Source organism: Dioscorea cayenensis, chromosome 7 (genome assembly GCF_009730915.1).
Source record: "Dioscorea cayenensis subsp. rotundata cultivar TDr96_F1 chromosome 7, TDr96_F1_v2_PseudoChromosome.rev07_lg8_w22 25.fasta, whole genome shotgun sequence".
In the NCBI taxonomy this organism is placed as follows: domain Eukaryota; kingdom Viridiplantae; phylum Streptophyta; class Magnoliopsida; order Dioscoreales; family Dioscoreaceae; genus Dioscorea; species Dioscorea cayenensis.
Genome location: NC_052477.1, coordinates 1186495 through 1209912, shown reverse-complemented (window position 1 = coordinate 1209912; position 23418 = coordinate 1186495). Strand labels below are relative to the sequence as shown.

Sequence of the window (23418 nt, the reverse complement as noted above, 5' to 3'; positions counted from 1 at the left end):
TTTGGGTAATCCCTAGAGACAACTATTACTGGCGCCGGTTATACTTTTTTTTTTTCTCTCTCTTCGCCTTTTCAGCTTTTCCATTTTCAAAATTGTCTCTGCCTGGGCATCCTTGTCTCGAAGAAGAACTTCACGTTCCTCTACTATTCGGAGAAGAATTCCAGCTCAAGTATTCGGCATTTCATCAGCTCGCAGTCTAAGGTATTAAGCCGAGGTGGACGCCGTTGAATAAGTTGTGTTTATAGTTTTTTTTAAACAATTCTGTTAGAAAAAGAGATTTTTTGGTGTTGTTTTGTGGTTTTGTTTTTATTGGATGATATTGAAGTCTGCAGGGAGATTCATCGGCTAGGGTTTTGTTTTGGTTTTCATTTTCGTCTGTGTACACGATCGAAAGAGATTTTTCGATTGTTATGCTGTGTAATGTTTATAATGTAGGTTTTCCCTTTAAGTTGATATGGTTGCAGTTTTAAAATGAGGTTTTCGTTTAAGTAATGGGATTGTATTTAAACATTTGATGTATCTGTTTAACAATTGTTGTTTTCAGCTTTAAAAATGTGAATTTTCTGTTTAAATATTTATGTCTCCGTTTAAGAATTTAGTTTACCGTTTAAAAAAGTTTACTTTCCGCTTAAATTTGTCTGAATACTATTTAATATATGGTTATTGTCACAGGCTTGTGATTATGGCGGTCAACCTAGTTAATAGGCGATGCTACAGAGATGTCGGAGAGATGGTAAGTGCTTTGATAACTAGAGTTTTATAAATAGTGCTCTTTTAGTCGGGATTCTAACATCAAATTTTAAATCTCGACAGCGGAGACTATTCGACTATTGTGTCAATATGGACCTCGGCGAATCGGCGACTCTAGCCTACCCCCTTGTTCACGACACTAACACCCCAAGGCAGAAACAAGAAAGTGTCGACTGGGCCGTCTACGTCATGCGGTTTATTGAACAGCTGCTCAACGGTGAAAAGCTACGGCTACTGCAAGCGGACGTCCCTTACTTGCCCTTAAAGTATGTTACCCGCATACTTAAGGAAGGGAGCGCAGCTGGCATCACTGAAAAGAGGGATTCGTTGATGGGGGAGAAAAAAGATTGATATATACTCCCTCCGTTCCTTTTTATCTGTCATGAATAACCGAGTCTCACATACCAAGAAAGTTGGTTATTTCACATAATTTAATAAAAAATTAGTTATCTTTCCAAAATTACCCCTAATTTATATCTTCATATTTCTCTCTCATATTAAATTGCAAGAAAAGAATTGAATAGAGTGTTAAGGTAACTTTGGAAAAAAAATAATAAATGCTTCTTGTTGTTCAAAAATGACAAATAAAAAGGAACTTGGTTTTATGACAGATAAAAAGAAACGGAGAGAGTAATATTGTACAATAGAGTTATTGTGTAAATAACATTGTATATCATTTACATATCATAGTTTTTGTTTAAATATCTTTATCTCTGTTTAAATTCTTAGTTTTATGTTTATTTTTCGAAGTTAACATTTAAATAAAAGTGTCTCCATGTTTAAAAAATCATTATCTTTATTTAAATATCTTTGTTATTGTTTAAATATCGTTGTCACTGTGTAAATTATTATAGTTTATGTATAACTTTTTATTTATTTACAATACCATTTTTGATTCTCAAAATGTTTAAGTAAAACGTTTAAACGGCAATATCTCTGTTTTAATATCAAAAGTTGACGCTCAAATAAGTTATTTTCTTTTTAAATAATTGTATATTTACAATGTCTAGTCTGTGACAGTTTCATTGTAAAATCTACGGTTAAAAACGCCTTGAAAACGTTGTCCGATATAAAATGACAACACTTCAGTTTGAACTGATGAGGAAGGAAGGCATGCTACACCGTCAGGGTCGCTATGAGGTGGAATGGGAGCGCTCGCAGAATCCGAATTCCTTCCAACACTTCAGTTTAAACGGAAAAGGTCAATGTTTTAAACGGAAACATAAAATGTTTAAACGGTAACTAAACATGTTTTAAACGGTAACAAAAATATTTAAACGGTAAAGCAAATATTTAAATAGAAACAAAATAATTTAAGCGGAGAAAGCAACATATAAATGGTAACGTGATATATTTAAAAGGCAAATAGGAAAATTAAACAATAATTAACTTCTACGACTACATAAACATAAAAGAGAAGAACTTTACAATGAGAATAAATCGTTTTCAGTAGGATACGACAATGGCACATCATCTGTCTTAACAATAAGATCGACTATAGCGCATTTGAAGATGGAGCACACGTGACACATGCGCTGGAAGTCAACCTCATTTTCTACTGGACAAACCGTTTTATGTCCATCGGGTGTGATAAACTTCACCCTGACACGGAAAATATCGAGACCCCATCGCTCACATATCTCACTAACACTGATTTCTAAGAAGTCAGCATCGTGAACATTAGCACTCGTTCCTCCCTATTGTATCTAGCAATAGCACAAAAACTCTTCATAACAACCTTGCATTTTTATAAGTTGTTACTCCCTTTCCGCAGAATGATCAAATTAAGAGCAACGAAGAAATTCTCACCTTATCGGGAAACCGATAGAACTCAAATCGAACAAACCAAATGAGGTGAAGAAGAAGAAGAAGAAGTAGAAAGAGAAGAACAAGATGTAATGAGCCTTCTAAACTTTGTTTGACAAAAAGCAAGCAGGAAGGCAAAAAAAAAAAAATGCACAATTGTATGCATAAAAGTCAGAGATGATGTGATTGGGCGGTTTTTTTCCCATCATTTGCGAGGGCAAAAATGGAATTTCATAACATGCACCCACTTCAAGTGACCGATAGGGGGTAAAAGGGAATTTAAACTATAACAGAAAGGTTGTCCGGGGTGTGCAAAAGTTGTAGAGGGTTTTTAGGGATTTTTTAATATCATGAGGGGCAAACAATCATTTTCTCTAAAAATAGAGAATATAAATCAGATTAATATTATAAAAAAATATATAAATATAACATATATTATCTAATTATATAAATGATAAAATAAAAGTTTAAAATAATATTAATAACAGCTTAAGTTTTTAGATGTAATTAATCAATTATGCATAAATCATTGAAAAAAAAAAATCAACATTATAGTCTTTCTTCTAGATGTTTAGTCAGCACTTTCTCAAGTTTCTGGACGAGTGATGTGAAATTTAAGACTTTTATATGTATATATATATATATATTTTGAAAAAGTGGATGAACCACATGCATTAAACCAGAAAACAGGCAAAAGGAGCCAAAGCTCTACAAAATCACCACCAGGAGTGGTAAGAGAAGAAAGACCACAGTCTTACAAAAGAAAAAAGAAAGGAGAAAAGAGAGGGAAGACCCTAGAGGAGGAGGACATGACAGCAGAGCTAAGTCTCGCCCGGGGAAGGAGGCCTCAGCGGCAGAACAGACTGCTCAGCAACTCTGGGCTCAGAAACTCCAGATTTCTCTTGATCTTGGAAACAAGAACCTCAAGTTTTGCCGTTTTAGGCTCCGACGCTGCATCAAACCAAGACATTAACATGCGAACAATCTTCATAATAATGGAAATAGACGAGAGACAATTGGAATTAAAAATGCGTGCATTTCTTTCAAGCCATATATTCCAATTAATGGCTCTCACAAGCAAATCCCAAAAAGGAATTAGGGGTTTGGGAATCTTTCTCCTCCAGTCTCCCCAGAGATCCATGAGGGACCTAGGTAAATGACAAACCCCAAAGAGTTGGCCAAAGTCCAAATATGCAAGGCAAAGGGGCAATGAAGAAGGAGGTGATCAGCAGTTTCAATCCCCGCATGGCACAACACATAGGTAGTAGATTGAAGGAGATTACACCTGCGTAGTACAAGATTCTCGAGGGTTAAAATTTTGTTATCCCAAGCTAGCCAGTTAAATAGATTGATCTTTTTAGGACAAACACTTTTCAAGATTACAGGAGTTTTGTAACAACGCAAACCACCATCATTCAAAAAGTTATAGAATGATTTCACCGAAAATCGACCATTAGTCAAAAAGATCTGAGATTTTTCATCCTTCTCATTGGAGAGGTGCGCGACAGTGTTATTAATAAGTGTTCCCCAATCAGGGAGGTTACTCAAGGGAGCCATAGGAAGTCTGCTCATAAAATCCCGAATTGAATCCTCCTTATACAGGGCAACCTGGAATAGATGAGGCCAAATGTCTGCAGGGGCACGCCCTTCAACCCAGTTATCCAACCAGAATAGTGTATTCGCCCCATTGCGGATCTGAGAAGATAAGTTTTTCCTAAAAGCCGGGAGGGAGTGCATGACACCATTCCAAAAGAAGGATCACCGTCTACCATGCGTATAGAAAAGGTTCCACATTGGGGAATTACTGTAGTAGTTGACACGAAGTATGTTCTCACCACACCAGTGTGAGCCAGAGACGATCTTCCACCACCATTTTCCAAGTAGGGCAGTGTTAAAAGTTTGTAAATTCAGGATTCCCCACCCACCTTGTTCCCTAGAGCGACACAGATGTGCCCAAGAAACAAGCCTAATTTTACTCTAATGGTTGTCAGGGCCAGACCACAGAAAATCCCTGCGAATTTTGTCAATGCTCTTAGTCACCCAAGAAGGGAGTCTGTAAATCGACATCCAATAGGTGGGGATGGTTGATAAAACAGAGTTTAAAAGAGTGAGCCTTCCACCTAAGGAAAGAAGTTTGGATTTCCAAGAAACAAGCCTAGAACGGATTTTGTTAATGAGGACATCCCAATCTTGTCTTCTTGGTGTACCCCCCGAAATAGGTAAGCCCAGGTAAGTAATCGGGAGGGTTCCCGAGGAACAGTGAATCATTTGTGTCAGGGAAGTGTGGGGTACAAGATTCCTTTGGGCAGCAAAAAGGCAAGTTTTATCAAAGTTCACCCTGAGCCCCGAGATATCCTCGAAGAGATAGAGGATGAGCTTGATAATACGAAGATCTTCACCACCACCATTCGTTAAAATGAGGAGATCATCAGCAAATTGCAGGTGGCACATCCTAGTGCCGGTGTCTCCAAGCGCCACCCCATGAAGAACATTAGAGTGCAGCGCATTGTTAATCATGGTGCTAAGGACATCAACCACCAGGACGAAGAGGATAGGGGAGAGGGGATCTCCCTGCCTTAACCCACGGCGATATCTGACATAACCACTTTGATTACCATTGATGAGAAATTTCGCTTTGGTAGAAAGAAGAATCGAATTAATCCAACCGATCCATTTTTCGCTAAATCCCCTAGCTTTTAGAAGCTCCAAGAGGAAGTCCCAGTCAACAGTGTCAAAGGCTTTGGCAAAATCAACTTTGAGGATCAAGCCAGGGAGCCTAAGCTTTTTCATGTAGAAAATGATTTCATAAGCAGTAACGATGTTGTCAGTGATGCATCTCCCTTTAATGAACGCTGACTGAGTCTCATCAACCAAGGAATCAATCATAACTCTCAAACGATTAGCAAGAATCTTAGAGATGATCTTAAGTGAGGAGTTGATCAAACTAATAGGGCGATAGTGTGAAGGGTTTTCTGGATTTTGATTTTTAGGGATAAGGGCGATGTTAGCCCAATTGATTTTTTCCAAGTTAGCTCTTCCCCAGTAGAAATCATCACATAGCTTGAAAATGTCCAACTTGACAATTTCCCAATACTTCTGAAAGAAAAAGATCGTAAATCCATCCGGTCCTGGGGCTTTGTCGGCATTTAATTCAAAAACAGCCCTTCTAATTTCATCTTGAGTAAAAGGATTATCAAGAGAGGTAATGTCATGATGAAATTTAGGCCCAAGGAGATGGGGCCAATTTATTTTGATACGGAAGTTCTGGGGTAAGCCATAAAGATTTTGATAGAAGGCAGTGAATGCATCTCCAATACTTCTTGTATCACTAACTCTTGAATTATTAAAGGTAAACCCAGGGATAAAATTCCTATTACGCCGACCATTAGCGATTGAATGGAAAAAATTGGTATTTTCGTCCCCCTCTTGTAGCCAGGTCACTCTGGCTGGTTGCGTCCAGTAAATCTCCTATAGCTTAAGGATATGCATTAAGTCCGTTCTCAAATTTGAGCCTTTGGTAATTTCCTCATTAGTGAGAGGACGAGATTCATGCTGTTTCTCCAAGAGGTCTAACTCATGTAATAGCGTCAGCTTCTTAAGTTTGACCGACCCAAATTCAGTTTTAGCCCAGTGCTTAAGTTGAATTCTGAGATGAGTGATCTTCTTAGCCAAGATGAAGGCCCCACATCCATGAAGATGAATTGAGTTCCACCAATCCCTAATATGATCCTGAAAGTGATCCGATGAACACCATATCTTCTCAAAGTGAAAAGGACGTTGAATCGAGGAGTGATCTCCAGATTCAAGTCTGATAGGGACATGATCAGAGTACAATCTGGGGAGAGAGTGTTGAATGGTTTTAGGGAAAAAGGAGTTCCATTCAAGATTTGTAAGGAATCGATCAAGTTTAATCCAAATCGGATTATCTTGGCCATTATTCCAAGTAAAGCGTCTCCCAAAGGAAGGTTGTTCAATTAAGTGAAGATCACTAATGAGTAATCGCTATGATTGAAAATGGAGTTGAAATCCCCACAAATAACCCATGGAACACCCACCCCAGGGTGACAATGGCGAATTTCGTTCCAAAAATCCGGTCTTAACTGGCGAGAATTTGGCCCATACACAGTGGTACAGATCCAGCGTCTGTTATTAGATTTATTCTTGAACTCAATCGAAAGGCAGTAAATGCCCTGATGAATCAAGTGACCCTCACGCAAATTACTATTCCACCCAATAATCATACCCCCTGCAGTGCCTAGTGCAGGGGTGAAAATAAATTGGTCTAGACGGGTGCCACCAACTGACCTCCAGATGGAAAAGTCAATGGTATTAAGTTTGGATTCCTGAATACAACAAATGTCCGCATGATGAATTTGAAAAAAAATCTCTAACTAGGAAGCGTTTGGAGGGACTTCCTAAGCCTCTAACATTCCAATTTACAATGTTCATGGGGAAACTAGTTAGGGCCTGAAGCGAGACTTAAATGAGAGGTTCCCGCATCAATGTTCGAAGATGACAGTCTAGAAGTTTCAATCGTGAGTAAATAAGTAAGACACTCATCTTTATGGTGCAAAGACTCAAAGGAAATACCACAAGTAGTATAGTAATTTAGAAGTTGCAGATCATTCCAATCATTAATAAGAAAAGGGGTAGAGGAAGTACCTTCCGGAGTTGTGCTGGGCACCCCCTTCTTCTTGGTAGATCTGGGTGGTTGTGGTACAAAACCAACCTCCTCATTCCGTCTCGAGGATGGTTTCTTCCTCCGTTCACTTCTTCTAGTAACCTGAGAAGGATCTTCTATTTGTCCAGATAGGAGAAGCCTTTTCACTTTCTCCTCGAAGTCTGATTCAGATTCCTCTATTTCTTGGCTATCCAGACTGTCTCCCTCATGTCCAAAAACCCTCGGATCAAACTCGGTAAAGTAGGTCATGAAGATTTACATCTTCATTAATCTCCTCACTCCATATCTCAAGATTTTCATGTTGGGACGACTCATCCACTGCTAGGGAGCGAGAAGAAAATCCTTTGAAAATTTGGCGGGAACAAGAGTCCAAAGCCCATGTTGAAAAACCCAATTAAAATTAGGAGGAAGAGTGATATTAAGGGGAGGATGTGTAGGGTTGCAAAAGCAGTCCGAATCTTCACTAATGCACTGATATGGTATCTGAGCATCAGAGGATGCGGGCTCTAATTGGGCCGAAGAAGCAAGGCCCAGACTTGCCAGTGCTGGCCCAGGAGCCAAATCCTAATCATCAAGTGATCATCCATCTTATTTTGGCCCAGATTAACTTGGTCCATCTCACTTTGGCCCAGGTTAACTTGATCCACCATCAAAAGCATGGCGGGGTCCAGTTCTTTAACTGAATCCTGAGCCAAAATATCACGTGGAGAGGGCGGGCATGGATATATCTCTGAGTCTCCACGTGTCGAGCCGAGAATCTTCTCCCTGTCCTTAGGTGCAGGTATGTCTGCCCTTTTTCTCGGCAACCTCGACCAATACATGATCGACACCGCGATGGTCATCTGGGGTTATGTGCATAGACCGGTCCACAGCGTGCAGCGACGGTGGTCCGGAGGGTTCAACCACAGTCAAAGGACCATCAGTCCGTTGCATGGCCGGCCTGGGAGCAACCTGCTCAACCCGCCGGTCGTCGGAGATCCCGGGAGCAGCACCTTGAGCCGCTCTCACCGGACATATCTCTGTGATTTTTTGCGAGGCCCCGGGAGCCACGCTTACCGGACGGCGCTTTGAGGATTTTTTCGAGGCCTAAAAAATGTATGAAAAGTATTTTTAATTTTTAAAAAATTAACCTGACTAGAATAATAAAAAAAACATGAAGCGGGATTTCTAATGTTAAACCTTATGATATATATTTTTATTGACCGGGAGATAATTCATTCTGCATCATTATATTAAAAAAATAAAATATATGAATCATTTTTATATGTATAGATTTCCTTTTCTATTTTTTATATTTTATAAAATTAAGAATTTATTTTTAATAAAAATCCATAAAACTGGCAATTTAAATTTAAACCTCGTCACTAACTGATCGATTTAATTTTAATTTACAACAAACTAAATATTTTAAAAATATTAATTATATATTTTTATTAGTGACCCATTGAGTTTACTTTAATATTGACAACTAAGAATAAAAACACAAATAAGTTTATTTTTCAATGTTTTATACATTAATTTGATACAATTTCTTTTAGTGAAACATGCTGATGATGTGCAAATATAATTCAATTCATACCAAATAAAGGCACACATATTATTTATTGTGAACAAGGAACAGGGACAAGCTTGCCCAAACAAGAAATTAAAAAAAAAAGGCTCAACAAGAAGCCATACAAATCCTCACACAAACACTCAAATAAAATTGCCTTCAAACTTATTGTAGGATGTATATATAGATGATGTTTAAACAACACCAAGATGTATATATGATGCAAGAAGGCAAGTTAAGCACAAATGGTAGGGTGTGACAAGAGATAAGCCTCAGTAGCCTTGATAGCTTTGGTGATCCCCTCCTTTGCCTTTGCTTCCTCATCACCAGGCTTGACTCCAGGGAGGACTTTGAATGTTGTGGTTACTTTGACAATACATCCTCCACTGCTAGTTGGTGTAAATTTTGAATGTGTGGACATACACTCTAATTTAGTTCCCACATCTCCACCTTCAATGGTGGTATTTTTGACCTCAAAATTGTTATGGTCAATTGAATCAAGACGCTCCTTAGCAAAGGGAAAAGGCAACACTGCATGCATTAATATATTAGAATAATAATAATAATAATAATAATCTCATATCACATAATTAAACAAATTTTGGTCTATAAAGTTAATTATATGCATATATATATATATATATATATTTACCTGGAGTGAAGTTGATTTGCCTGATACTTCCGGCACTGCCATCACCATGGATATGATCAATGCTCTTAATATGCTCTGGAACGATCTTTGGGCCGAGATTGTGCCACTCAAGGACAGCGGCCTTGAACATACGGCTGGCCGGGATGGAAGTCTCGACCTCAATAGTTGTCGTCATTCTGATTTCTTCTCTTTGGCTCGAACACTTAGATAAGAAGTGAGCTCACTTGTTTGTGTTGAAGCTCTTGAGGAAATGGTGGGTATATATAGAAGATGATGATGGTGGGTAGGTGTAGGTGCATCAAAATTCAAAAAAGAACAGCATTCTCTCAATATCAATAGACTAGAAATTTTAATGTTTCTAGAAATGCTGATGGTAAAGATAAAGGTTGGTGTATAAAGCAGGCTACAATATTTCAGAGGAATGGGCATTTAGTCTTGATCTTAGACTAGAATAAAAGCAAAAATCCAAGACTATAATTAAAGTAACAAGACTTGTCGGACATGAAAGAAATTATTACTTCTTTCTTCATTCTTGGTGATTTTTAATAAAGTGGATAAACGCGTACGTTAAAAAAGCATCAAAAGATACTGACAACATTTCCACTAGCTGTGGAAACAAAATACATTCTTGGTGATTTTCACACACACACAATATATATGTGGATTAATTTATTTTTTATAAACATATATACATGACTTTGGCATATAGACATGTTTCGAATTCTTGCTGCTTGATTAGGAAAAAAGTTATGAACTTGGTTAATGGAATGCTGATTTCATGGTATTTTTATTGGTTGGAAAATAATGGATATATGGTATGAAAGTGAATAAGCCATAATTTATTGAAACTAAAAAAACACTACACCAATATTAAAGCAACAAGTACAACCAACAGTCAGTTGATATATTAGTACCAGATCTTTTGCGTAAATTATTCATTTTGGGGATGACTCGAAATCAAATCTAGCTCAAATTCCATAGATGACTCGATATCAAACCAGGCTCAAATTCCATGTAAAATAAAGGCACGTGTTTATTGAGCTTGCTCCAAGTATATAGATATCTTAAATTTATTTTAAATGAGGACAATTGTCGTCCATTTGTTTAAAAAAAAAATTAACAAATATAAAAAACTATTACTATAACATACTGTGAAGGGGAATTAAACAAGGAAGAACCGCCCAATGACACATCAACTGGAGTTGGAAAATAATGTTAATTCTAAATCAACATTATTATAAATTAGAAAAATAATAGGTATATGAATAATTTTTGAAAAGATGGATAAACCACTTCAAATTAAAGGAAAAGAGGATACAGAAGATACCAATCACTAGATGTGGTAAAGTACAACAACAAAAAACAACAAAAACGGGCAACAACCCCCAAGAGCACAAACACTCAGAACCTAGCCATCATCTAGGATAATCTCCTCCACAGAGGCCCTCGCCTCATTGAAGCCTTGAGCATGAGGCCCAAGAAACTCCAGGCTTTTTTTAACCTTGCTGATGTCGTCCTCCATCTTCACTCTGACCCTCTCTGCAAAAGAAGAGCACCGTGATACAAGAATGCGATCAATTTTCACAATGAGACCGTGAGAAGGCAAGTAATTGGCATTAAAAATACAATCATTCCTAGCAAGCCAAATATTCCAAATTAAAGCTTTCGCAACAAGATCTCCAAAAGTTCTTCTATCATGGTGTAAACACATCCCTCAAGCCAACCATCTTTCCAAAAAAAAGTATCCATGCCAGTGACAACCTCGATAGAACAACAGTTCCTAAGAGCCGACAAGCAAGACAAGACTTCTTTCCAAAAGAAGGAAATCCTGCCTGTCTGATTAGGCCACAACTTAGACCTGGGGGAGCCATAGTTGAACTGAATGACCCTGGCACCACCCCACTCTGGATCCAGCATGTATTTCCAATACCATTTTTCCCAATAATGCCTGGTTGAAAACCGATAAGTCCAGGATACCCCAGCCCCCTTGGTCCCGGGGTCGACAAAGATTCTTCCATCTGACCAGGCGACAACCCGGATGGTCGATATTAGAACCGGACCAAAGAAAGTCCCTTCTAATGCGGTCAATGGCTTTGATGACCCAGCTCGGAAGGCGAAAAATGGACATCCAATATGTTGGAACAACTGTCACACTACAAATAAATTGCCATATAGTGACGGTGTAACTCAAACACAATTAAATTAATTTACAATAAATGAAAACAATCAATGCCATTAAAAAAACACAAAAGCATTCCACTAAAAATAAAAAAGAAAAACTATTACATCACCACAAACATATATTTATAAAGTATATGTCCAAAAATAAACCACCATTCAATCTTGACAACTAAGAGTTCTTCCCTCAATTTCAAATCTAACACAAAAATAAACTACTTTCATTTAATGTCTAACAACCCAATAAAGCAACAAGAATTTTCCCAAGTAGAACCGATATCATCTTCTAAACGGCATCACCTACAAGAACCATTTTAAAAAAAATTACAATTAATAAGATGTATGTAACAATAAAACACTAATATAAAAACTTAAAATAATAAGTTGAATGATATAAAAAAACTATAAGTAAAAAAATATACATGTCATGCCTTCTTTTTATTTGGAGACAATAAGAGCTTACTTGATGCATTTGGATTTGCTTGATGACTTGATTCATGAGAATGATTATTCCCACGCGGCGTTTGTTGAGCACTAGAAGCATCAGGCACCTACAAATTATATAGAATAGAAGTTAAAATTGTTTACACAACAATAGCTAAAAGGATTTGCAAACTAGTAATAACTTGTAAAGATTAAAAACAATGATATATATCAAAGACCATTAAAAAATTACCAACAATACCATCAAAATCCTACAACAAATCAAAATAAAATAATTAAATATGCAACCATCAAAACAAAAAATGAACAAAACTTATATATGACAATAAGGGAAAATAAATGTATTTAAAAACAATGATAAATATCAAAGACTATTAAAAAATTACCAACAATACCATCAAAATCCTACAACAAACCAAATTAAAATAATTAAATATACAACAATCAAAACAAAAGATTAAAAAAACTTATTTGTGCCAATAAGGAAAAATAAATATATTTAATCCATAGTGTGCCTATAGACTAACAACAAATTTGCTACTCTAATATATATATATATATATATTTATAGAAAGAGAGGCGAGATATACTAAATAACACAGAGACAACAAAAGTCAAACCTATGGACATACAACAGTGCAGCTAGATATACATGCATGCAAGCGCATGTGTGCAAGACCGACATTAAAAAAAAAGGCAAGACAAGAAGCCTGACCTTCCTAGATTGAAGGTTCATGCTTATGGGAGGGGATGAATTAGGAATGTGATTATTGTGGATGCAAACTAGAACTCATTAAGTGGAATTAACACTTGTCCACGTTTAGTGCATGCAAAGAGACTTGCATAAAATAATAATAATAATAATAATAAAAAAACCTCAATAAGATTAATGTGGGTTTTACTTTGGAACCAATTTTAATACTGTTACTTAGCAAAGTGGAACTGGGTGAACAAAGTGGAATTCGGTGAATGGCCACTTTGAATTAATAAAGTTTATAATACTGAAGATGGTCAATGATATGCATATAATGGACATTCTCTTCAATGCATTACATCATTTTGTAATAAATAAAATAAATGAGAATATTTAATATAAGCAAAATTATAAAAGGTTATAAAAAAATTCACTGATTATAAGAATTTCTTATGTAATTAGTCAAACCAAGAGCCCGTAACTCATGAACACTACTTTGTGTGGCCTTTGTTTTCTAGAAAAATCAAATAAATACAAAATACCATTTGCTTAATTACAAAAACAATACAAGTACTGATCATGCACAAATGATTCTGATAGAATAATCACAACGAAATTTAAGGAAGGAAAAAAAAAGGAAAATGGTATTATCTCTATTATTTGATGACCATAACAAGCTGTGAACAAATAAAAGTAGTGGGAAGGAAAACTCACTTGCTCTCCAACAACCCCAATCACTGGTACAAGGCTCACATGAATCAGGCAAAAATTGTCTTTACCTGCAATGTGTGGAATTTAAATTAGTCAAGACTGCAAAATATGCTACTACAAGCATGAACCACATACATACCATTGATACAGTTGAGCTGTAAACCACAGTTGTTTGTATGGCAGGAATAAAACCCAACACAAGTTACTTGAAAACCGTTTAAACCGCTTAACTATTGTGTTTCACCTATATTCATTCATACCTATGAAATCCAATTTTTAAAATGCCCAACCATTTCATTTGCCAAGTTTCTATTCAAAGCAAACCAAATTGACACTGAAAATGCCATTTGACCTCAACCTAACTCTAACATTTCCTTATCTAGTTATTTTGTTTACTGAAATAACCTTTCCTTTTCTTTCCCAAATTGGAACTTCATCTTTGTTACATTAAACCGTCCTTTAAAAGTTCTTTGGACACCACACTTTTTGGCCCAAGTTTCACTCACCAAAAGTTCATATAACCAAAATAAAAGCAGGGTAAATACCAGTAAAATAAAAACGTTTCTTATGCACTCATGTAACTCCCTAGCTTTCTCTCATTATATGAATGACCCATCTTCAAACTCAAAGACTCTAAATGAATAGCCAATGTGGTTGTCTCAGACTGATGTCAATGTGATATAAACTGGGGCTGAGTTCTGGATCAATACACCCCCAGCACGAAATAATGGCAATGACAACAGGTGGCAACTGTGTTATCATGTGATCTCTTTTGTGCACATTACATAATGGGTCTTCAAGAAGTAGTGAGATGTGGCATTGTGTTAATTCTAATAGTATAAGTCATGCAAATAAAAATTAAGGGACACAGACAAAATTCTACAAAGGTTGTCTTACCAACAGAAAATGACAACTGGCGCAAAGCTTCAATAAATGGCATAGACTCAATGTCACCTAAGACACAGATGAAGCAGTATCACCTGTGAGTGTAAATATGTTAAAATTCAAGGAAGTTGCTTCAAACTAAGCTTTTGTTTCTCCAGCTTATTGAGTGAAGGTCTTGGAAAAGACCCGCATAACTTCTTTGGGGAAAAAACCAAACACACTAGATTGTCCTGAGATGGCTTTAATTAGTATATTCAATGCCTTTTAAACTCCATACTTGTAGAGGCCCTGTGACAAATGTAAGAAAAATCTTGGCATTCTGATATCTTAGCATGATATCATGTATAATATTTTTCAGTCCAACTCTCTTTGTACTAAATCTATTTGACTCAATGGCATTCACTACGCCGAAAAAAATGGAGAACAGTAGATCTTCCTGAGATAGTTTTAGTTAGAACTTTGGGTACTCTTTATGACAAATAAAACAAGTTAGGATAAAAAAGATAACAAACTGGACCCATGCAAAGTTCAAAGCACTGGTCAAATGGAGAAAAAGAAAAAGAAAATACACACACATTCAAACTTTGAACCAGCATCAAAACATCCAGGAATCAATACAAGCTGAAGCATTCAACAAAATTTTACCAACAAAAGGTGCATTACTTGTGTTGATAAAATTAGACAGAAATCGCTGATCAATGCATCAGTGCCGACAAGAATTTCAATTTGAAGGATGACAAAATAGTAAAAAAACAAAAAAGAAAAAAGAGCAAACCATAATATGTACAATTTTTTTAATTAATTAAATGCAAAGGTGGTTTTTTTTTTAAACATATGTGCAAATAACTCATTGACTTTTAATAATACTTTGGATAAATAAAACTTTTTACATAGAGAATTTGCAAGACAGATTACTAGTTTTTCTCTTGAGTGCAGATAAAGAGTCTCTAGCAAACAGAATGCTAGTTTATTACACCAATAAATCTACATTTAGCAACCTAAAATATTTGATGACTATATTTGGCAATGGCAAATAAATAAATAAATAAATAAATAAAAAAATAATAATAATAACATTGGCCACAATATTTTCTACCGTGTGATGCAGATAATGCCAAGTATTGTATACATTTTGTCCACCAATTGAGAGGCCATTGACAAGCATTTCCAAATTTCTAGCCAGTCATTTTCTTTTCGAAATTGTTCTAAAATAAAAAAATAATGATCCAGTATTTAGAAATAAGGATGCAAATAGTGCAATTATTATTGGCTTTCCCACCATAAACATATTAACAAGATTTTTAATATGAACATGCTCATCAACAGTAAACCTTAAAAAGTTTCCAATAACTGCAGATTTTTTTAAAATTTTAACCCTCCTGATTTGACTCCAATGATTGAACTGATTAATAATATGCAAAGAACCCTTTAATCCACCTTGATCTAAACCAATGATGATGAATACAATATATCAATTCCTTTTGCAACAGTATAATTAAATCCACATGATTGAGCTTAAACAAATGCAAACAAGTGAAAGAGAGATTGGTGGAAGGCACCTCCATCTCTAACTCCAATCAAATCAATATTTATAAATATAAATAATTACATAAAAAAAAATATATTTAACCTCATGATTGAGCTTAAACAAATGCAAACAAGTGAAAGAGAGATTGGTGGAAGGCAAGGCACCTCCATCTCTAACTCCAATCAAATCAATATTTATAAATATAAATAATTACATAAAAAAATATATTTAACCTCTGCTTTGCCATGTAGTGCATCATCGACAATCCGGAGGCCTTGTTGTTCATACAATAATCTTAACAAAAGCGTAACTAAGAATTCACGTTCTAGCGATGAAAAGCGAAAAACATGAATACAATATTTGTTCATTACTGGTCCGATTTGTTGCAATGTGGTTGTCAATCAAGTTGGTGATTGGAAGCAACCAAATGTCTGGAACCAATGTAACAATTTGCTCAATTTTAGAGAAGATCATGATTAAGTAGAATATAATATATTTCATGATAACTAAAGGCATCAAATATACACAAATGGTATAAATATACTTTGGCCCCTAATAATATGCATGTATGCCGATGTTAAAAATCAGATAATTTTTTTGGTGAATATTGTGATTAATTCAAAGTTTAGCTGACCTATTTCTTTTCCACGCTTTGAATAAGAATCCTTCGAGGGTAGCAATCCTGCTTGGCTGACTTTTCATATGTGGAACCAGGATGAGCTGCAAAATATCCTGAAACAAGAAAGACGAATAAATAAATGAGTATAGAACTAGCGTGGATGATAATTGCCTGGATGTTTTAATCAAAACAACATATTACGAGGAAAACACAATCAAGCTGGAATGATTATATTAAAAAAATTAAAAGCCACATAGGCTTGAATGAAGCTGGGCCCGGGACATCCATTGGCAAATTACAGGCCCTACATAAATTTTCATATTCAGCTTATGGGAACTTGCATTAATAGAATTTGATCGGGAGTAATGGAATCAAGCTGAAATATTAAAGTTAGTGAGCATAAAAAGACCACCAAATATATATATATATATATATATCAATTTCATATGTAAAATTGTATAAACTATATAAAACAAAAATCTAACTTGGAAAAACAAAAGAGCTTTCTCCTCATAAATTCATCACATTGTTGAACAATATTTCATGAGGGCAGGCGAGGGAATAGATGACCTAGTTTGGATCATGTCAAACAGAAAGTGATGCAATGTATGGTCAAAAAGCAAGAAGAGTTAAGAGAAGACTTGGTTTGGAAAAGTCTGGCAACATTACATGAATATGTGTAACTGTGACGAAGACATTTATCCTGAAACAACTTTAATGTTCTTTGTTTGGTTTTATTTGAGAGCTTTCTAATCAGAAAATGGGCTAAAAATCAAATCATTATATTGCCGCTTGGTTGAGTGGTATATGATAAAGTCCAACCATCTATGGAAAATGATCACACTGATACTCATCAAGACCCACAAGAACCAAAAATGAAAGGTTCATAACCCGATCAGAGAGAAATAAGACGCAACTGAGGGTATTGCAACATCGGAATCAATTCCCATAGTAAAAATACAAATTAACTAACTCTAGCAAAATAGTCATCAGTCATCCATGTTTACCAAGTTAGCAAAGTCCTTTGTATTAAAAATCTTCTCCACAAGAACTGTGTTTCATGGGTTGAAGTAATGAAGTAGAGGAAGCAGTTCTTCTAACAAAGATATACCTAGCAAAGACGCAAATGCAAAACACTGCAACCGCTGAAGGTGAATGGGTATTTCTTTAGCTATATCATGATGAATGATGGGGAAAAATGGTGGCCAATTTTTCTCCTCTATCAGAATACCAGCTGACCACAAAAGGAATAATGAGCTTTCTTTATAGATAATCACAGGTTTGAGGCTCGTCACCAATAGAACTTCCTCACAAATATAAGTATGTACCTCGTGCTGCAGCATCTTCTCTCCGTTTCAGCTCCTAGAATGGAATAAAATGAAGCATTAGACAAATAAGTTCAGCCCATATGATGGACAACAAGATAATGCAAACTAATACATATATCATTTCTCCTGAAAATGAAAGGTATATACTCAACAGTTCCTTGAAAAGAATTACACTTCTTTCTAAACTTTTAGAATTTGAATTATCCAAAGCATGATTTTTCAAGTTCTTAATGAGCAGAAGGTGAAAACACATATTTTATTTAACATCACTTTGATGGAAAAATACATGTTCTTTTTTATTGAGTTCTGCCTCTTTGGCTTGAAGCTCCCTCTCCTTTTTCTTTAAATCCTAAGTAAGATGGAGAAAATAAAATTAAAGCAAAATTATGAGCACAAAAGTGCATTTATTAAAAAAAATAAAAGATAAAAAAACAGTCAGAGACTGAAATAACTACATAAGAGAATTGAGTCGGTGCTTGAGTACCCTCATACACCTTGTTATTGCTAGCAAATTCAAGTTTTAGGTCTAAAAAAACTCATAAAAATTGTCCTGTAGAAGCTCTAAGCCTCCAATTTAGTTGCATATGAGAAGAACTAACATTGAAGTTCACCCAAAAACCCAGATCCAGATTACCACTAAATCATTGTGCTTTTCTCTATTACAACAAATGGCACTAACATTTACGCAATAAAAGCGCGGTGAAGTCTCGCAACTCAACTAGCAGAAAACTAGAACATTATTTTTTTATAATAACTACGGAATTCCTCATTATGTAAACTTTCCGAAGCTACAAGGATTCATACGCTATCTTATCAAAACATAAACACCGGTTGCAAGGAGAAAAAAAGAGCCCAAAAACCACCATGAGGGCAAAAACCAAAGAATTATCATCATGCTAATCCTCGCAAGAACCAAAGTACTGCATGAGATCAAACAGTTGCATTTAAATGGGAACAAATTTATATTACCAAGAAAAGTGATGAAACAACCCTCAATTGTTATCTCCTTAGCTAGAAAGTCGTGACTTACGCTTTGATGAAGTGGCCTCATAGCTGCCATTGAATAACAAATCAGAAACAAAAAAAGAAGCTATATACTCATCCAAACACAAAGAAATCATTCTAATAATATAAGAAAATACCACACCAAAAACTTTACAAGAGCTCAAATGAGATAAAGAACCCTAACCCTAAAAGACACTAAAATTTCCAAAAAAATGCGAACAAATCTCACGGAAAGAGAACACCACCGGAATCAAAACAACAAGCTGAATCGATTGAGAGGAGTAATAGAAAAAGGAAAACCTCACGGATCCGGAGAAGATCGTGCAGAGCTTGACCAAGGGTTTCGATTCTTGAAGGAGCAGAGAGAAGTGAGGGAACCTCCCGGGTCTTTCTTTTTGGGGGGCTATGTGAGTGATGGTAAGGGATGAGAGGAATGGTTATAAAGCTATGTCTCAATCATATTGTTTTGGTTCATTTCTTCTTCTTTTTTATTTTCTTTTATTAATTAATATTTTTTTAAATGAATTTTTATATTATTTGTGCACATTTCGAACTTCATAATATTATATATATATATATATATAAGGAATAAAATTACTTGGATACCCATGTGGAATTGGTAGTTTGTTTTGTATAATCATATATCCTCCTAAAAGGACTTTTATTTCTTCTTCTTTCTTTATATTGTTTTAGAATTTTTTTTAGTTAATTTTTTTATTATTAACACTTTAACAGGTTATAAAAACAAATTGTATGCTAGGTGCCAACATTTGCGACACAGTTTGCGATGTCAAAAAATCGTTACAAATAATGTGTCACAACCTGTGTCACAAACCAATTGCATGCTAGGTGCCAACATTAACAATACACCAATTCAATTTAACATAAAGATTATTTTTTTTTATTTTTGTATGAAATACTTACAATTTCATTAATTTATATAATGAACATTATTTGTTATTATACAAGAGCAAGTAAAACAATTATTCATTAAATATTTATTATTTAAGTTTAAATATTAAGCAACTACGAATAAACCAATTTAATTTAACATAAAAATTAATTTTATATTTTTATATGAAATAATTATAATTTAATTAATTTATATAATAAACATTATCTTTTAATAACATGCATTTTTTTCAATATATATATATATATATAATATCATAATCCAATGTTAAAAGTAATTTTAAAAATAAATAAAATCAAATATTTATTTACCAAAAAATAAAATATTTTTTTAGCAGTTGCAATAATGAATGCTAATCTTTTAAATATTTATTTCAATAATTATTTATATTAGTCAAATAAAAAAATATATAACAAATTAATTTATATAAAATAATAAGTTAATTAATTTTCATAAATTTGTAAATTAATTTATTAATTTATATATCTAATCGATATTCATTAGATTGTTATTTTTACGAATGTGCTTATAATTTATAGAGTGAATTATCATGACATTATTTTTTGTATTTGTTTTATAATGATTAATTTTTTTAATTTAATTATTATTCTCAATATAAATCTCAAATTTAATTCTGATAATATTATTATTATTAAGCCATGCTCTACTAAACATAAATATAAAAATAAAATAAAATTCAAAACATATAGCTCTACCAACAGAATGATTTCCGTCACTAAATGTCTGATCTATTCTAACACTTTTAAAGATTCATTGGTATAAATAATATATAGCTACTACATTTAACTATTGCTATAGATAAGTATAAGTATAGAGTAGTAGTTATACCAATGGAACAATATTTGTAAGTAAATGTCATATTTATTCTGACAAATTGAATGTTTCGTTGGTATAGATAATCTATAGCTACAAATTTGACTGTTACCATAGATAAAAGTCTACCTATACCAACAGATTAAAATTCGTCAGTAAATATCTTATATATAGTGACAGTTTTAAAGTATCGTCAGTAAAAACCAGTCTATAGCTACGGAATTTAACTGTTACTATTGAAAAGTGTCAGTATATGGCAATTTTTTTGTAGTGTCAGCACCGAGTTCACCAACGTAAGTCGCCCGCCGAGAGAGATATGTCGCAATTTCCATGAAGCCAGTCTACGTCGCACCTTCTGAATAATTCCTTCCCAGTCTTGCCTACGCGGTCTTCTTCCAGAAATTGGGATGCCAAGATAGGTGACCGGCAGCAGCCCACGCTTGCAATGAAGAGTTTCCGCTGCTGCCCAATCAGGGATCTCACCCCCACGACTAGAGTACAGACAAGTTTTAAAAAAATTGGTTTCAAGACCCGTCATCCGTTCAAATAAGTATAAAATGAGTTTGATAATCCTAAGATCCTCGAGTCCCCCAGCCGTTAAGATCAGGAGATCATCAGCATAATGCAAATATCATTTACTACCAAAACTCCCCAAGGGAACATCCACCAAAATTTTGGAAACAAGGGTGTGGCTAAACATAGAGCTAAGAACATCGGTCACCAGCACAAATAACAGTGGTGACAAAGGATCACCCTGCCTCAACCCTCGTTTATACCTAATGTATCCATTTGGGGTCCCGTTCACCAGGATAGATACTTTCGAAGAGGTCAAAATACATTTGATCCAACCAACCCATCTAGCCCCAAAACCGTGGGCATGCATTAGATCGAAAAGGAAATCCCAATCAACAAGATCGAAAGCCTTGACAAAGTCCACTTTTAAGATATAACCTGGGAGCTTACGCTTATGTAAACTAAAGATCAGCTCCTCCGCAGTGGCGATGTTATCGAGGATGCACCTCCCTTTCAGAATAGCCGACTGGTCAGAATCGACCAAGGAACTTAAGATCGTGCTCAAGCGAGTCGCTAAAATTTTAGACAGAATTTTCAGGGTGGAATTAATTAAACTGATAGGACGGAAATCCCCCGGCGTCTCTGGAGACTCCACCTTGGGGATAAGGGCAATATTGGCCCAGTTAATCATTTCCAGGTTCGCTCTCCCCCAATAAAAATCCTCACAGACGAGCATTAGGTCAGAATTGATAAGATCCCAAAAATGTCTGAAAAAATGCAATGGGAAGCCATCAGGGCCAGGAGCCTTATCTTTGCCAAGGTCGAAGACCACCTTCTTGACCTCTTCCAACGTGAATGGTCTTTCCAAAACCTCAAGGTCCAACCTGTTCCTATTCGCAAGCAATCTTTGAAAGTCAATCTCAAAACGATTCGAACGCTTGGAACCAAATTGCTGCTGAAAACAGCCAACAAACACTTTCCCAATTTCTTTCGGATCCGTCCAAGTGGCACTTTCGTGTTTTATACTTGGAATGAAATTCCTGTTTTTACGGCCGTTAGCTACCGCATGGAAGAAACTCATGTTCTCATCGCCCTCTTTTAGCCATTGCAACCTAGAGCTCTGCTTCCAGTACAATTCTTCTTGCTTACGAATGAGGCATAATTCAGATCTGACCTCCTTCTCAAGTTTGAACTCCAGAGCTTCCAGAGGCCTGTGCTCTTTAGAAACATCCAGCTTCTCTAGTTCACTTAGCAAAGCCAGCTTCTTGAGTTTGATGGAGCCGAAAGAAAATTTGGCCCAGTGACGCAAATGGTATTTGAGAATCAAAAACTTTTTTGCAACAACAAAGGCCCCACAACCCTGAGGGGAGGAAATCTCCCACCAGCTTTTCACAAGATCCCCAAAACCATCCACCGTGGACCAGACTAGCTCATACCTAAAGGTCGCGGACAGAAGCAGTGATACCCAAGCTCAAGACGGATGGGAACATGATCAGAACCAAGTCACGGCAGACTTTTCTGGATCATTTTGGGAAAAAAATTGGCGCAGTCCCCATTGACTAAGAATATGTCCAGCTTAACCCAGATCGGGTCCGCTTGACCATTAGTCCAAGAAAATCTACGGTCAACCGCCGGGGGCTCTTGCAACTGTAGCTATTGGAGGAACAAATTTGTCTTCCTAATGCCTTCCAGATTATGAGGCCCACCGTTTTTGTCCTCCACTTTAAAAGTAGCATTAAAATCACCACAGATAATCCAAGACATCCCAGGAGGTCCAGCATTAACACGCAATTCCTCCCAAAAAGCATGCTTAAGCGATCTGGCATTTGGTCCTTAGACCGCGGTGCACCTCCAAGTTAAGTTCACGACCTTAGAGAAGAACTCAATCGAGAGAGAAAAAGATCCCTTCCACACGGGTGTGCCTGACAGTATAGAACTATTCCAACCAATTAAGATGCCTCCAGACGAGCCGCATGCTGGCACAAAACAGAATTCATCCAGCCGGTGCCCACCGATTTCCCTCCAGGTCGCAACCGATACCTCTTGAAGTTTAGTTTCTTGAAGGCAACAAATATCAGCAAAGTGCATGTTCAAAAAGTCTTTAACTAGAAACCTCTTAGCAGGTTTCCCTAGTCCCCTTGCATTCCAAGTTATAATATTCATAAAAAACCTTACACAACCCGCTCCTCCAAAGAGGAAGCCGACTCCCTCAAGGGGGCCAAACGCGAATGTTCTAAATGACGAATGTGATTCAAACATGCATTCACATCAGTAGATTTGATTTCTAAAGACAATTTTTTTATCGAGTGGGAACTTTGGCAATCA

At 35.8% G+C, this 23418-nt stretch overlaps 1 protein-coding gene across 1 annotated transcript; it reads right to left on the bottom strand.

Annotated features, from left to right (window-relative positions):
* Positions 1-8793: 8793 nt before the first annotated feature.
* LOC120265565 (pathogenesis-related protein 1-like) lies at positions 8794-9685 on the bottom strand. Its single transcript, XM_039273504.1, has 2 exons — positions 9442-9685; positions 8794-9320 (listed from the first exon to the last, which is right to left on the bottom strand). The coding sequence occupies exons 1-2, from the start codon at positions 9614-9616 to the stop codon at positions 9025-9027; spliced, it is 471 nt and encodes a 156-aa protein (XP_039129438.1). The 5' UTR covers positions 9617-9685; the 3' UTR covers positions 8794-9024.
* Between the last annotated feature and the right edge of the window lie 13733 nt (positions 9686-23418).

What these genes read in the sequence shown, in the direction of transcription:
- LOC120265565 (XM_039273504.1), bottom strand. Translation starts at nt 9,616, where the DNA reads ATGACGACAACTATTGAGGTCGAGACTTCCATCCCGGCCAGCCGTATG. An exon ending in GCAAATCAACTTCACTCCAG is followed by an intron (nt 9,321 to 9,441) that starts GTAAATATATAT and finishes TAATGCATGCAG; the next exon opens with TGTTGCCTTTTCCCTTTGCT.